We start from the raw sequence: 17,101 nt of genomic DNA, 5'->3' as shown, positions 1-17,101 counted from the left end.
AAATCCAACTTACACAAGGCTCACAAAACCAGTTGTCGCGTTTTTGGCAAGCAGCTAAGTAACACTCCGGACACACTTCGATTTCATTCATCTGTAAAGCAGAAATAGGTTAGAAGGTGGCATCCCAGGGGCCTAGGCTTCTAGGCCCTCGGGAAATGCAAGATGACATTGGCAACTAACGTTAGCTACACAAAGTCACACAGCAGGGACTATCTCTCACCAACCCCAACACTTCCACGGGCCCACGCCGCCATCACCTCTCCGGGAGCATCTACCAGCTCCCACTCACTCCCCACATAGAGTCACAGCAGCCAGAGCCACCCTCTGCAAACATAAATTGGATCTCCTACCAGTGGTTCTTTACCAGGGAGGTTTAACACCTCCAGGAACTTTGGGGGCAAGGGGAGGGAGGGAGGCGTGGTTTGCAAGGGGATCTAAGAGGTACAGGACAGTCCCCACAACCAAGAAACCTTCCGCCTCAAATGTCAGCACTGCCAAAACTGAGAAACTAACATGCAATCTAAACACCTGATCAGTTCCTTCAAGACCAGGTGTGATCTGGCCTCGGCCCACCTGCCTCCACCACTTGCCATGCTCAGTTTCTATGCATCTCTACTCACACCATCCAGACCAGTGGTCGGCAAACCGCAGCTCTGTTGACTAAGGAGTTTGCCGACCACTGTCATATACTACCCTTTACCTCTTTGCACACAATATGCCACAATTGCCTAATCCTCACAGCTTCCAACTACACGGTAACATTTAGTCTAGCAGTGGTCGGCAAACTCATTAGTCAACAGAGCGGCAAACCGCGGCTCGCGAGCCGCAGTTTGCCGACCACTGATCCAGACGATTAGTTAATTCCATGTTGCCCCATTTTACTGACAATCTGAAAATAATATTACGTCCTATCCCTCTTTTTCTTTGAAATTTTATGTTTTCCATTGATTTTCTAGAGAGTAGAGAACAAGAAGGGAGGGAGGGTAGGAAGGAGAGAGAGAGACTGATGTGAGAGAGACACATGAATTACATCAAGTGGTTGCTTCCCACACACGCCCAGAGCCCCGACCATGGCTGGGGATCGAACCTGCAACCCAGGTGCGTGCCCTTGACCAGAAATCGAACCCATGACCATTCAGTTTGCAGGCCAGTGTTCCCAACATTGAGCAACACTGGCCAGGGCTCCTTCTCCCTCTGAAGAAGTGCATTTTCCTAAAATATCATCATGTCTTAGAACCAAGGGCCCTGGAAGCTCCCGTGACGGATCTGAATTCAGACTGCACGGTTTCAGAGGGAAAACATGAGGACCCAAGAAACCAAGTAACACGGCCAAGGTCTCACTGCAGCCCAGGGGCAGGGCCAGGAGCTGAACCCAGGCAGTCGGGATCCAAAACCCATCACTTCACCACTGCCCTGTTAGTTGCTACATCTTCCTATCACCAGGAGACTTTTCTTTCTCTCCATCCTGCAAGGTGCCAAATACATGGCAGGTGCTCAGTTAAGAATTAATTATTAATCTCATAATTATAATTTGTGATTATAACTGAAAAATGAATGCCAGGGTATAATACCTTTCTACCCAGTCTACTTCTATTCTAATGGTACTGGGTAGAACAGTGATAACACCATGTCCAGGACAGCCCTGGCCTTGGAGCCCACTAAGCAACAGTGTACCGCCAACAGGTAGATTAAAAAATGCCAGACAGCGCCCTGGCCAGGTGGCTCAGTTGGTTGGAGCATCGCCCCATACACCAAAAGGTTTCAGGTTCGATTCCCAGTCAGGGCATATACCTAGGTTGCAGGTTCAAACCCCAGTCAGGGCATGTACAGGAGGCAACCGATCAATGTTTCTCTCTCTCTCCCTCTCCCTTCCTTTCTCTCTAGAATCAATGAAAAATATCCTCAGGTGAAGATTTAAAAATTTGCCTAAAAATTTCAAACACGCCCTAGCTGATTTAGCTCAGTGGATAGAGCGTTAGCCTGCGGACTGGAGGGTTCAGGGTTCGATTCCGGTCAAGGGCATATGCCAGGGGTTGCAGGTTCGATCCCTAGTAGGGGGTGTGCAGGAGGCAGCCGATCGATGACTCTCTCTCATCATTGATATTTCTATATCTCTCTCCCTCTCCCTTCCTCCCTGAAATCAATAAAAAAACAAAGGCAGAGAGTATCCGGGTTCAATAAATGCCACCTGGGGGCACCCCACCAATTAAAGGCCTTCGCTCTCCTTATCCAAGGAAACAACTGAAAAGTTCACCCACACAAATCTCCTACTCACCAATTAACAGTACCAAAAACAGTCCATGATCACTTCTCATCAGAGAAATGCAAACCAAAGCCACAGTTCGGTGCCTCTGTGCTTACTGATCGCATTGAGGGCAAGCTTATGTAAGTGTGTTTTTCCTCATTAGAACTTCCAGGATTAGAAAGAGCACAGAGACACGACCAACGCTCACCCGTTCCAGGTTGTTGTATAAGTTGCTAGAGCTTTTCCAAAAGACAATCCGGAAATATCACCCTAAATTACTGCCTTGGACCTGGTAGGTACATTCCTAACAATTATACTAAGGAAATCATCAGAACAGCCATGAAAAATTCTGTTCTTCCTGTGTGTTCAATTACCTGAGAAAACATTCAAACTACGTGAAAAATGTAGATGATAAAACTCTTTCTATGTGAACATGTAGACAAGAACGTATCCTACGGTATTCAAATTTTGTCTGAATGAATGAATGGATGGATGGGTGTACACGGACAGGGTGGCGGCCATTACGTCGCCGTTTTTCACGCTTACGATGGGGATCTAATAAAGAAACCGTTTCTGCCACCAGCCTGTCCCACAACCTCAGGGCGCACAGCCCAGGAGGTTGGTCATCCACACCATCGAGCCTATTGGTATTTGCGAGAGGAACGGACTCGCCAGGACCCCGGGGCTGCTCTGTGAGAGAGCCAGCACCTTTCCCCCAAATAACGTCAAACATCTTCTGCAGGAAGACTGAAAGGACCCGACTCAATGCCACAGACCGTGGGTGAAGGAGTTATGAACACTATCTATGCAACCAAGAAAGCATGTCGGGGGCTGGACCAGGACTCAAAGCTAAAGAACGGTCACTTCCATCTCCTTTAGATCATGGCTAAGGTGAGGGTGCTCTACAACATACTGGGGGTCCCCTGCTAGTTGCTTTTACTTTTCCTTAAAGAGAGAGGGAGCCGCCGAAGCCGGTTTGGCTCGGTGGATAGAGCGCCGGCCTGCGGACTGAAAGGTCCCAGGTTCGATTCCGGTCAAGGGCATGTACCTTGGTTGCGGGCACATCCCCAGTGGGGGGTGTGCAGGAGGCAGCTGGTCGATGTTTCTCTCTCATGGATGTTTCTAGCTCTCTATCTCTCTCCCTTCCTCTCTGTAAAAAATCAATAAAATATATTTAAAAAAAAAAAAAAGAAGAGAGAGGGAGCCGTCTGTGCCTAAACTAATTCTAAAACCACTCTGGCTACCCACGGGGAGAGCCTGCACGTGGAAACGTCAGCCACCCTATCCTCACTCCGGACACGTTTAAAACACAACAGCGGGAAACACGTACCTCGTGCTCACAGATTTTGATGACTATTTTCGCTATTTGCGTCAATTTGTGATTTCCTAAGGGAATAAGAAAATTGGATTAATTCAAATGGAATCATGTTTATGCCCAGCCCTGGGATTTTATTTCCACTAACAACCTTTTAACTTGCTTTCTCCCACGATGAAACTTTTAAAGGCTAAAAACCAGGAGGTTCTGGCTTCTAATGCCGGTCAAATTGTGTGTAGTCTCCCATAACTGTCAGCCTAGTCTCTGTGCCTTGATGTCAGCTTTTCTGAAAATGAGCAATTTGTGGCGTTTCCCTACAAGTCATGGGTTCATATTTAAAGATGCTTTTACAGCCAGGCTGGCATGGCTCAGTGGTTGAGTATGGACCTATGAACCAGGAGGACACGGTTCAATTCCCGATCAGGGCATGTGCCTGGGTTGTGGGCTCAATCCCCAGTGTGGGGCATGCAGGAGGCAGCCAATCAATGATTCTCTCTCATCACTGATGTTTCTATCTCTCTCTCTCTCTCTCTCCCTTTCTCTCTAAAATCAATAAAAATTATTTTTTAAAAGTAAAGATGCTTTTTTACATTTTAAAGGCTCAAGTTAGTGGAAAGGAGTCCTCCTCTACCCACTGTCCCAGACCCTAACCCAAGAAGAGTACGGAGGAGAAAAAGACACTGAATTACGTAGCTCTGGTGTACCCAGTGCCTGAAAATACATTTTGTTGTTAACCCCTCAAGAAGTCATTATATAGGGAGTAGATATGAATATTCCCATTTCATTACTGAGTTAGCCAAGGCTCAGGAGTCACTAGCTCACTTAGCTAGTGAGTTAAAGATCTGGCCCTAGAACTCTAAATCCCTTACCTCTGCACTAAACCAGAGGACAAGATGGTCAGAAACCCATGTTTTCTTCAAATGTTACTTTATTTTCAGAAATTGTATGTTTGCTGGCAAAAAGATTTCACACACACATAAGCACCTAGATTTCTGGCTTGCCTTGAAAACTCAGGGGATCTGATAACTCTGTCCAACAAACCATGGAGCGTCCAGTGGCAACCCCGCCAGACCAGGCAGGAACCCCACCAGAAGAGGCAGGCAACCCCCGTGTCCTGCTCTCCCCACAGTCAGTGCCTACCCTGGCTGTGCTGATGTGTTTTGCTCACCAGTCCTCATTCACTTGTTTATACGTTTGAGTTTATTATAATATTTATCTAAATTCTCAATGCCTAGTGACTCTCCTCCCTCGCTGCACCCCAACCTGCTACTGAGCAAAACATGGGCTGTAAGTAAACATCTACCATTCGTGTGTCTTTTCTTACACATTACCGAAAAGTCTATGCTAAGACCCAAAGGCATGCAGGGAACAAGATGTGGTGCCTGCCCTTAAAGAGCTTACATCCTGGTAAGCAACTCAAATAAAAACAGTACCGTCCAGAAAGGTAAGAAATGCTGCCGCAGGGAAGGGCAGGTGCGGTGGCAGCCCGTAACAATAACACAGGGTATGGTCTAGTTCACCAGGGAAAACTCTTCAGAGGACTGAGAGGCTGAGGCTGCAGAGTAAGAAACAGCCATCAAGAAAAAGAGGAAACGCCTGTTCCAGCAGGGGACAAGGCCTGGGGACACGAGAAACAGGATCGGGCAGGACACTGGGAGATCTGCTGGCCAGAGGTAAACAGAGAGGATTGTGGGAGAGAAGTTGAGGCAATGAGAAGGATGCCAAGGAGATTTTTCTGTCGAGAAGGCTCAATCCTCTAAATCCACGACAACACAACTGACAAAACTTTATTCAGAATATAAAGCTCTCCTACAACTCAACAGTAAAACACAAAAATCCAATTTTTTAAAGGAGCAAAAGATGTTAAAAGGTCGTTTACTAAAAGATATACAAATGACTTAAAAGCACACAAAAAGAACCTCAATACCATTAGTCCTTACGGGAAGACAAATTAAAACCACCATGACATAATACTTCATACCTTCAAGAATGGCTAAAATTAAAAAGACTGACTAACAATACCAAGTGTTGACAAGAATATGAAGCAACTAAGGTTCATATACACTGTTAGAGAGAGTGCAAAATGACACACACCACTTTGCAAAAACAGTTTGGCAAAAACGCTTATAAACTGAAATACAAAACTATTCAGTGATCTAGCAATACCACTTCTAGGTTTTTACCCAAGAGAAATGAAAACGTATGTCCACACAAAGACATGTACAAGAAGGCTCACAGCAACTTTGCTCATAGCAACCAAAAGCTGAAAATAACACAAATACCCATCAACAACAGGGTGAATGAATAAATAAATTCTATGTTGATAAAACAAACTAACAAACACAGCAATAAAAAGAAATGAACCACTCACACACACAACATAAATGAATCCCAAAAGTCTTAGGCTGCATTCACGTAGCCAGACACAAAAGAGTGCAATGCAATCTCTGACTCCATTTACATGAAATTCTACAATATGCAAAACTAATCTACAGTGACAGAGAACAGAAGAGTAGGCGAGATTTACTGGAAAGGGGAAAGAGGGAATATAATAGGATGATGAAAAAATTCTAGATCTTATTTGGGGTTGTGGTTACACATATGTCATATATATAGAATGTACACAATAAAATCTGTACCTTTTATCTTATGTAATTATTCCGCAGCATCACACAGCCAGTTTGGATGTCAACTCATACATAAAATACACATAGTCACCGGCCCCTATTCACAAATATCAGCAATCCCTACACCAGTATTCGAAGGTATTGGCCCTCATGCATGAGAAAAGAGCCTGATTTTTTATGAAGAGTGGAAGAATGGGCAACACACAGAAGCATACTCTCTTTCACAGGCATCATCTACGCACTCACCCCCATTATAAATGATGCAGTTGTGCAAAATCCACTTGGCGTCAGCCAGGAAGGCTTCTGTGCAGCCATACATTTTCTTCTTCGCGTTCTGGAGAGACAAGCCAGAGCATAATCACCACCGAGTCTACACCAGCCACGGCCAGTAGCACCTGCGCCCCCACATAATTTTCTTAGCAGTCATGTGCCAAATTAATTAATGCTTTTACTCATTTCCCAAGATGCTATTATAGTGGCGATCTATAACTCCATAAAAATGCATCCACTGAATTTATCACACTAACCTGAATTTGCTCATTTTACAGCAGCTTATTCCAATGGAACAGGACATAACATATATTTATGTATTTATTATTATTGGTAATCGTCTCCCATAAGCCTCATGATTGAGAACTCAATGAAGCAGTCATTATCATCCCCATTTTACAGACAGGTGGACCGAGGTATGGGAATGTTAAGGAACGTATGCAGAGTTCCAAAGCTATTAATTTATGAAGCTGGAATCCCAACCCTGCCTTTTCTGAATGCCTGCTTTTTGGAATACCATGAGGATATGTGCAATTTTCCAAAAGCAGGTTGGATTAACTGTTTGGGGATCATCCGTGCACACACGTTTTCCCCTCATCCATGCTTTCTTGACCCAGATTTTGGTGTCAACAATTTGAAAATCTACACAGGATGTTGTGCACAATCTATCAATTTACAAGTGTCATTTTCAGCATGGAGATTTAGCGTGAATTTTTAAAACACCTCCAGGCATTAAAGAAATACCCTTATCGGTAAAATAAGTCAAGTTCTATGAAGCCATAAATGCACTGCTAATGTGAAGGTTTCCCAGACACTTAATTTTCTCTCCTGCCCTCCTGCTGCTCTCATTAGCACCTCCGCAAGGGAGAGAAGAGGTAAGGCTGAAATCCATCAAATCGCTAATTCTTAGAAGCTATGACTTTTTCAGGTGAAGAATCACAAGCAGAAGTAGTATTTGGAGCTTATCCGTGGACTGCAACACTCCATTGCAATCCTTGCAAAAATGTTACAGAAGAAGTTAGGGAATAAAAGTTCTTCCATCCCAATAAAAATTCACAGAGGAAACGTAGAGAAACCATCTTGAGATGGGGTACGAAAAATGAGGGCGGATCCTTAGTCATCTCGACAACCGTAGGGGTACAACGGTGAGGTTCTCTGATGGAGGCCAACCTTTTCCAATGTACAAAGGTCCATGGGGTGGAAGATGTATTCTGCGTAGTCGGGATGCTGTTCCAACGGAACAGGCTTCTGGAATGCATCTGTCTATAAAGGAAAAGATGTGCACACACACAGACACAAACCCATTATTGCTGGGGAAGACCAAGCATTAATGCCAGCAAAGCACTTTACACTGGAAACAACTTTTCAGACAACAGGCTTCTCAAGTTTTCACAAAGAATGATTCTGAGGAGCGGTCCAAATCGGTTCCCCTTCTAATTCTGCCTTTTTGTCAATAATCATGGACCCAGCTGTGTTCTGGTTTCATTTGCTCCCTTTTCAAGATATATGCAAATAACAGGTCCTGTTCTTCTTACACGTGGAGGAGCAAAAGTAGGTTCACAGTTGTTCCCATGGAAAATAACAGTAAATAATAATAATACGAGAATGAAGTCTGTGTTTCACGTACTCACAGCTGTAAACCTACTTTTGCCCCACCCTGTATTAATATTGGTAAGAACAACTATCAATCAGTTCCTTTAGACCTGAACTTTGAACGAAGTTTACCTATACACAGCATATACCCATAATCAAAACTGACTGAGGACGAAATATGGCTACACCTAGAAATGACACTCCAAATAAAGCTCCCAAAGTGCCAGCAGGTATTTTGCACACGGGAGAAAAATTTAAACAGCGAGGTTTTGCGTCTCCTTTAAAAAGCCGTTACTCCGCCAAAACCGGTTTGGCTCAGTGGATAGAGCGCCAGCGCCGGCCTGCGGACTGGAGGGTCCCAGGTTCGATTCCGGTCAAGGGCATATACCTTGGTTGCGGGCACATCCCCAGTAGGGGGTGTGCAGGAGGCAGCTGGTCGATGTTTCTCTCTCATCGACGTTTCTAGCTCTCTATCCCTCTCCCTTCCTCCCTGTAAAAATCAATAAAATATATTTAAAAAAAAAAAATAAAGCCGTTACTCCAACACAGGAACTGTGTAAGTTTCTCATCTTGATCCATTTTCTTAAGCCCTACGTGAATCAGCTAAAAATGTAAGCCTGATTTGTTGAGGGGTGGTATTTACTTATCAATAAAAAAAATTAAAAGATCTATAATAATAAAAGCATAATATGCTAATTAGACCGGACGTCCTTCCGGACGACATTCCAGAGGGAATCCCGGGTCCCGGGTGCCAGAGAGAAAGGAAGGCCTACTCTTGCATGAATTTTTTGCATTGGCCTCTACTTTAGTTACAAATACCAAAATATACTCAAGCAAGGGATCTGAGTGGGTTACCATTTGCAGTCAGCTGAGCCCTTTTATTCAGAATGAATGAGTGGCCATTGTAAGTTTAAAGGATGCTACTACAGCCCTAGCCAGTTTGGCTCAGTTGGTAGAGCGGCAGCCTGTGGACTGAGGGTCCTAGGTTCGATTCCAGTGAAGGGCACATGCCCGGGTTGTAGGCTCGACCCCCAGTAGGGGGCGTGCAGGAGGCAGCGGATCAATGATTCTCTCTCATCATTGATGTTTCTATCTCTCCCTTCCTCTCTGAAATCAATAAAAATATTTTTTTAAAGATGCTGCCACAAAAATCAGCAACTTTCTGCACAGATTGGTTTTATATCGAACAACTTATGTGAGAAATTAACGCCCTCTCCAATTTTCCTTTGTGGTTTATAATTCTACAGTGTTGACAAGTCTACATGATTATTCTTTTTGTAAACAGTCCTCAGCAGATATAATTCAGCCTATGAAAAACAGGAAGTAATTCCTTGTCACTCAAAATAGGAAACTCCACAGTTTTAAAAACATCTGTCTTTTTAACCAGACGGAGGTGACTCACTTTTGCTCCCAGTGATGGACGTTTTAATAAAGAGAAAAATAGATTACACTTTAGCAATACTTAAATGGCACACTCTTAATCTTTTTCATCATAATATCAAATTTCACTATGTGAAATCTCAAAGCGAAAGCTTACTTTTTTAAAGAAATTAAACCACAGTGGTTACTAAATACCCTGAGATTCTACGTTTCTATAGATTCATTGGACTCCGAAGAGTCACAAAGGTTCACTACTAGTGCAAATGAGAAAGAAAACTCTATCCTCAAGTTTCTGTAGGAAAAAAAGTCATAATATGTTGATTATAATGGCATAACATATGGGTTATTTTTAGAAGAAAGGTATTTTACTGCCATCTTCCTGAAAACGGTCACAAGAAAACTAAAACCTTCTTTTTGTAAACAGCACTCAGGAGGGAAACCAAGTAAAGTGCACAATTTGCCAGCTGAATGTGGCAGCCCTGCTTTCACACAGATTTTCTTCACCCTGGCCGGGTTGCTCAGTTAGTTAGAGCGTTATCCCAATATGCCAAGGTTGCAAGTTCGATCCCCAGTTAGGACCAACCAATTAATGCATCAATAAGTGGAAGAAAAAATTGGTATCTCTCTCTCTGTGTCTCTCTCAAGTCAATAAAAAATTTTCCTTGCCCTAACCGGTTTGGCTCAGTGGATAGAGTGTCGGCCTGTGGACTTAAGGGTCCCTCCCAGGTTCGATTCCGGTCAAGGGCATGTACCTTGGTTGCGGGCACATCCCCAGTGGGAGGTGTGCAGGAGGCAGCTGATCGATGTTTCTCTCTCATCGATGTTTCTAACTCTCTATCCCTCTCCCTTCCTCTCTGTAAAAAATCAATAAAATATATTTTTTAAAAATAATAATAATAAATAAATAAATTTTCCTTAAGGGGAAGGGGCTGTACACCAAATCCTATTTCAACACTGAAGGAACTAACCAAATTCTCATCCTTCATGGAAAACCGCACTGGTTGAATTTTACTTGAAGGTTTCATCATCAGACCTTGATTATAAGTAAACTGGTTGTACTCAGGTCTCTCATTGCAATGGAAGTTTACTAACTCACATGGGAAGGAGTCAAATTCCCCTTACTCGATGGGGTGTGAGGGAGTTTACACCACATAACCAATCAGAATTTTAAATCCCCATCAAGTTTCTCTACTATATGTCATTTCCCAACTAAAGTCCTTGAGGACAGAGAGTGCTCATTATAGAGAAATGCTGTCATAACTTACGTTTCATTTACAGATGTTTGAATTCAGGCACAAAAGAAGGCCTAAAGAGCACGCACAGCTAAAGCTATTATGGAATAAGAGTTTAACAGAACAGCCCAACTGGCATGGCTCAGAGGTTGGGCTACAACCTATGAACCAGGAGGTCACGGTTCGATTGGTTCAATTTCCGGTCAGGCCACATGCCTGGGTTGCAGGCTCAATCCCCAGTGGGGGACATGCAGGAGGCAGCCAGTCAATGATTCTCTCTCATCATTGACGTTTCTCTCTCTCCCTCTCCCTTCCTCTCTGAAATCAATATATTAGCCCTGACCGGTTTGGCTCAGTGGATAGAGCATCAGCCTGTGGACTGAAGGGTCCCAGGTTCAATTCCAATCAAGGGCATGTACCTTGGTTGCGGGCACATCCCCAGTGGGGGGTGTGCAGGAGGCAGCTGATCGATGTTTCTCACTCTCTATCCCTCTCCCTTCCTCTCTGTAAAAAAAAAAAATATATATATATATATATATATATATATATATATATATATATATATATATTAATTTTTTTAAAAAACAGGTTAACAGAACAAAAGTCACTACTTCCATTTACACTTATTCCAAGAGGAATTTTCTTCTTACCCCTGGCTGTTTCATTTTCTGAATGGCAAACTTGAGCAGGTAGGACAACTGTTCGATGGTGAGCATTGTCATAGCTTTGCTCTGGGTCTCGATGCATTCTGCTACTGTAATCTTCTACAAGTCAAACCACACAGAGGACCAGTTAGGGAAAAGTTACTATGCACAGCCTGATTTCCTTTTCCTCCTAGCCTTCCAGTTAGCTCACACAGAGAAGAAATAATTTCCAAGTGCGATCAGTTGTTGCACTTGACAGGGACTCCAATCCACTTGGAGTTTACTGGATCAATGTGGATAAAGGTCAGAAGCACCCAAATCCACTGGCTACCTTATTACAAGTGCTCTGTGCTCATGAAGATGACAGAATCTGAGGAAGCTGCTGGCAGCTAGGCAGGGACCTGAAAATCGCCATCATTACCATCTTGAGTCCCAAGAATGGGATAAGAGAAAAGGCCACTGATGCTTTCAGGGTGGTCTCCTCATATAATGAATCAACCACTTATCTTGATGTTCTTCAGGTTCTGGGCTATCTTTCAGAAAATTGACAAGCCATTCACTCAGCGACGTCACTGATAGAAAGAATGAATGCAAGGGATGGTGGCGAATAATAAATGACTTAGTTCTCTGTCACCACTGATGCGAACTCACTTAGGACACTCCGGCAAACTACACAAGAGGCACAGCCTAACGTGTCACTGGGCAACACGTGTCCCTTTGTAAGGGGAACTCCCATCCAAGAAGAGACACGAAGAAATGCCTGACTTTTAGGGGATTCTGCTATGTAAACCTGGTGGTGCTACATCTCGGAGCTTCAGAATCCTTATGCAGCAAAGACAACAAGACCAGCGAAGGCTGATGATGGCAGGGAACACTCTTGAACCATCTGTGTCGAGAAAGCGGAGAACGTTTTCTCCAATTAATTTGGATTTCATTTCCCTTCTTCCTATCTCTGGAGCCTCCAAAAGGAACGTTCAGACGTGTCTGGTTGTCGAGGAAAAAGGGCAACACAAAGTGGCTCTGAAGCCGAAAACAGAACATGACGCAAGGATCTAATTGCTTGGCGACCAGAGCCTGGAAGAGCTTGTCTCCTCGGCTGCCTGCCCCACCAAGTCACCCCGCAAGAAAACTGGGGCTTGAAATCTTAGACAGAGCGCTCCTGTTTGTTTGAATTCCTGTCCGTGTCCAGGTAACCGATCCATGGCGAACACTTGGGTTGCGTGCTCAACTGTCATTCGCCTCCTCTGCCCCACACCCCCAACCCCTGCCCTTCCCTCCTGGCTGGTAGTGCCCACGACATAGACTGAAAGTGCCAGACGTGCATTTTTCAAGCCTTTTTTTGCATAAGGACTGGTGATCCAATCCTGACCAATGAACTGCAGGGCAAGTCTGCCTGATAAAAAGGGATGTGAAGAGGGACACTCCTTTTAGGGGATTTTTGTTGGACACTGTCCTAAAATCCCCAGCAGCCCTCGTGGGGCCATGCAGGGACACATGGCCCCAACGATGGAATGGAAAGAGTCTGGCTCTGAACAAACGCTGGCCTGGCCCTGCCTCTGGGTTTTTCCTACACATGCTAATAAAACCCTCTTGCTTCTCTGTCACCTTTCATCAGGATCTATTATTGGCAGCAAAAACATCCTCTCCGAGCCACTATCTTTTTTGCAAGATGAAGGAAGGGAGGGTTGGTCAAGACAAAAGGAAAATAGGTGAAGGCTCCAGTTCCCACACGAAATGCAGAAGAATGAGGTGAGGTTCTGACCAAGAGGGTGTAGCTGAGCAAACCGTGCCCTGCACATCTCTCCATCTAGGGCAGCGGTCGCCAACCTTTCGGACCTCACGGACCACCAGTGGGCCATCCGCGGACCACCGGATGGCGACCGCTGCTCTAGAGTAACCCAAAGAGAACCAGAGGCCGTCGTTTGCCATTTCAGGGGCAGAACGCCATTAAAATGCCATCATCCTCTTGGATGAACGTCTAATTTCTTATTTTTCTCCTTTTCCTACACAAAGTGGTACCGCAGACACTATCCTATACAGAGCTTGCTTTTTCCCCCACAAATAACATCTGGGAGAACTTTCCATTTCACACACAGAAAACTTCCCTCGTTTGAGATCGAATGCCAACAGATCCTCTGGATCACGTGACATTCCATAGTAAATGGTTTTATAGACGACATTATTTTCAGCATTTGGAAAAGCATCATAGTTGGAAGTCACCAAGAATAGAAGGCACTTCAGAAGAGTGGGAACCACCACAACTATGTGAATGAGTGTTGAGACTCTGCTACAAATGAAATATAAAATTCCCTTCACTGAGCCAGTGTGCTTCTCTCTGCCTGGGGTCCTGAACCTGCTGCCCCTCTGCCTAGAGGGTCTTCCCTCCTCTTCAAGTCTTTCTCAAGTCTTAGTCAGGCTTCCTGGACCTCTTCATTTAAAATGGGAACACCCTGCGCCCTCCTCATTCCCTAGTCCTCATCGTCAATTCATTTTCTCCAGAACACGCTTCTCCCAACACACTGTCTATAACTTTCTTTAGCCTGGTTTTTGCCCTCTCCTCCTGAAAAGAATGTGATTCTTGCCTCTTTCTCTTTACTGCGGATTCCCTAGCACCCGAGAAGCACAGAAGAAGCGGTTGTTGCCAGAACGGAAGCATCAGATGGCAACCACACAGAACATGGAACCAAAATTGGTCAGCCTAGCGTGGCTACTGCCGATGATTCAATGATGAAGCAGGAGACAACATCCAAGAAAGGGAAAAATAGCATGAGATCTTTTCAAAATATGTAGATTCGTAAGTTAACTTCTGAAATGTTCATTACAAAAGAGAAGGTTGAGGATCTCAAAGCGATCCAAAGATCCATGAAGAATCTAAATAACGTCTTTCCAAGAGGCCACGCTGCCAAGGTTGGTCCAAAAAGGAGATGGATGACCAGGATAGAGCAGGTGGAAGGCAAGATATTTCTCTTTTCCCTATATCTTGATGATTTGAAGAGTTAAAAATATAAGGGAGAAAGAGAAAGAAGAAACAAGAAGAAATTTCTCTTTTCCCTCTATCTTGATGGTTTGAAGAGTTAAAAATATGCGGGAGAAAGAGAAAGGAGAAGAAACCAGGCAGAGAATGCATTCATTCATCAGAAACTGACCTCACATTCAGGACAAAACCAGTCCCCCTCTGGTTCCGATGTCAGTCTCAGACACTTAGCGTGATAAACCCGGGGACAGAGCTCACAGCAAAGGACTTGGCCTTCCCGGTGACAAACCCAGCAGTAGAAATCATTTCGTCCATCCTGCGGTACAACATCAACAGGGTCTGTGGTGAGTGGCTGCTTCATATAGTAAAACGGACCATGTCTTAGTTCTGACTGAAATGTAGGCAAGAAAAACAAGTTTGGTTTCAAAACAAATGTGCATTCTCAAAAGGAATTTTAACAAACACATCAATAAACAACAAAAGACAATTACAGCATTTCATACATTCATTAAAAAGCCATCCTGGATTACGCTACTCAATACAATAGTTTACAGATCGTTACATATTAAGATTCTTTTCTTGCTTCTATTTTAAGAGGACATAGATTGAAAAACTAATGTCTAAGAATTAATAGGCAGCCCTATAGCAGGATGGCAAAATGACTACAACCCAGGCATACCCGAGTTCAAATTTTAGCTCTACCAGCTACATGCCCCTGGACAGGTGTCTTAACCTCTCAGCTTCAGTTTTCTCATCTGTAAAATGGGCACGATAATACTTAACTTCATGGTATTGTGGTTGGGATTAAATGGGATAATACAATGCATGCATTTAACACAGTGCCACCATTACTAATATCGCTGATATAGTTAAGAGCCCAATATATGGAAGTCTAAATGTGCAAAGCCAACAAAATGATATCAGTTTGCCCTGGGATTCTTTCAACATCAGGCTTTTGGAGAAGAGATCAATTGGACTTGAGTCACCAAAGAATGATCACCCATTTTTTAAGTCTAACCTGAAAGCATTTAATACTATGAGCCAACAAGGGGTTTCCTAAAGCCCTGATTCTTAAACATGGTAGGTCCCCATCGGCCAGGAGCTACATCACCTACTTAGGACCAACAATGGCAGAAAGATGAGATGGGCAACCAATTCACAGGAGCCAGACCCCATCTTATCCCAAAATACCAAGAGAAATAGTTCCCTAATGATATAACATATCCAGCAAAGCCACACTCCAAACACATAAAATCCCTCAGATGAAACTCGTTAGGAAAATGTCTATCGGAAACCAGTAAGAAATCCTGCTTTGGAAGTCTCAGATAGTCTGGTGGTAAACATCAAAATGACCTGGGGTAACTGGCTGTGTGACCTTAAGAAGGCTACTCAATCCACTTTCAGCCTCGATTCCATGGACCATAGCTTAGTCACAACCCTAGTACCTAACTATTGAATAAACCTCCTTGTATAACAAGCTTTTTTCTTGTTCTTCATTAAAACATTATAGTTTCCTCCATAAAGATCTCATATACTGGTTAGAGACTTTATAATGTTCGTTGGTACTGTTAATGGCATCTTTTTCTATTATATTTTCTAAATAGTTATTGGTGGTACATAGACATGCTGCTAGATTTTTTTAATTGTCCTCAGATATAAACAGTTCTAATACTTTATTGATTAAAAAATCTTATCTCTGAGGCACTGGCCAGTGTGTCCATGGTTAGAGTGTTGACCCACACACCAAAGGGTCACGGGTTCAATTTCCAGTCAAGGGCACGTACCCGAGTTGCAGGTTTGATCCAGGGTGCAGGATGCAACTGATTAATGTGTCTCTTTCACATCAATGTTTCTCTCTCCCTCCCCCTCCCTTCCTCTCTTCCCCTCCCTTCAACTCTAACAATCAATGGGAAAATATCATCGGTGAGGATTAACAAAAAAAAAACTTATCTGAGTGGTGTCAGTTTTGTCTGTTCATGCCTCATATCTTCACATTACTTTTCTTTTTTCCTTATTTTTTAAAAATATTTTTATTGATTTCAGAGAGGGAGAGAGAAAAACATCAATGATGAGAGAGAATCACTGATTGGCCACCTCCTGTACAACCCACACCTGGGATTGAGTCCACAACCCGGGCATGTGCCCTGTCCGGGAATCAAACCGTGACCTCCTAATTCACAGATCTACACTCAACCACTGAGCCACGCCGGCCGGACTTTCTGGCTAGAACCCCCAGGATAATGGGGGAAAGTGGCCAAGATTGCAGGCACCTAGGCCTTGTTCCTGGTTTTTATTATGAGGTTTTAATGCTCTCAAAATACCTGCTCTTCCTTGATAAAGAGCCTCACAGATGCCTAGCAGATCCTCATTATCCAATTCTTCTAAAGCTCCTACTCTCGTTTCTACTAAGAAAACAACTAAGACTTTCAAGAGTGATTGCATTGAGGGGCGGGGAGCATGCAACAGGAAAGCAGAGGGTTATTACTTCAAGGTAATGGCACAAGCCTAGTGCTCTAAAACCTGGCTCCCCGATGGCCCACACGGGGACAGAATATATACAGGGAAGATTATTAATTGTGCTGATTAAATCTTTTTAAAAGAATAAAAAACTTTAGAGAAATAAGAAAAAGTTAAAGGTCCAACAAGATAGAAAATCTATCTTTAACTGCTCTGATTAAATTGGCTTCCTAAATTTCCGTATGTATTTGAGTCAGTGTCTGAACTTTTTGTGTGCGTGCCTATTGACAAACCAGTAACATGTTTTCATTACTGGTTTAATAAATCTTATATGGCTACTGTTCATTCAAAAAGGAAAATAAAA

At 43.6% G+C, this 17,101-nt stretch overlaps 1 protein-coding gene across 17 annotated transcripts in view; it reads right to left on the bottom strand.

Annotated features, from left to right (window-relative positions):
- Window positions 1-17,101, bottom strand: part of ZMYND8 (zinc finger MYND-type containing 8) — a 113,642-nt gene that overhangs the window by 52,510 nt on the left and 44,031 nt on the right. For 13 of the 17 annotated variants that reach the window (XM_079785053.1, XM_079785050.1, XM_079785060.1 and 10 more), the window contains 6 exons: window positions 14,453-14,671; window positions 11,313-11,426; window positions 7,628-7,720; window positions 6,434-6,521; window positions 3,576-3,631; window positions 14-91 (listed from right to left, as the gene is read on the bottom strand). In XM_079785053.1, the coding sequence (XP_079641179.1) occupies window positions 14-91; window positions 3,576-3,631; window positions 6,434-6,521; window positions 7,628-7,720; window positions 11,313-11,426; window positions 14,453-14,671 (648 nt within the window). The remainder of the gene's footprint in view (window positions 1-13; window positions 92-3,575; window positions 3,632-6,433; window positions 6,522-7,627; window positions 7,721-11,312; window positions 11,427-14,452; window positions 14,672-17,101) is intronic. The other 4 variants (XM_079785061.1, XM_079785051.1, XM_079785056.1 and 1 more) reach the window with 1 other exon arrangement.

Source organism: Cnephaeus nilssonii (assembly GCF_951640355.1).
Source record: "Cnephaeus nilssonii genome assembly, chromosome: 11".
NCBI lineage: Eukaryota > Metazoa > Chordata > Mammalia > Chiroptera > Vespertilionidae > Cnephaeus > Cnephaeus nilssonii.
The sequence above is the reverse complement of the archived record's forward strand: the minus strand, read 5'-3'. Positions and strand labels throughout refer to the sequence as shown.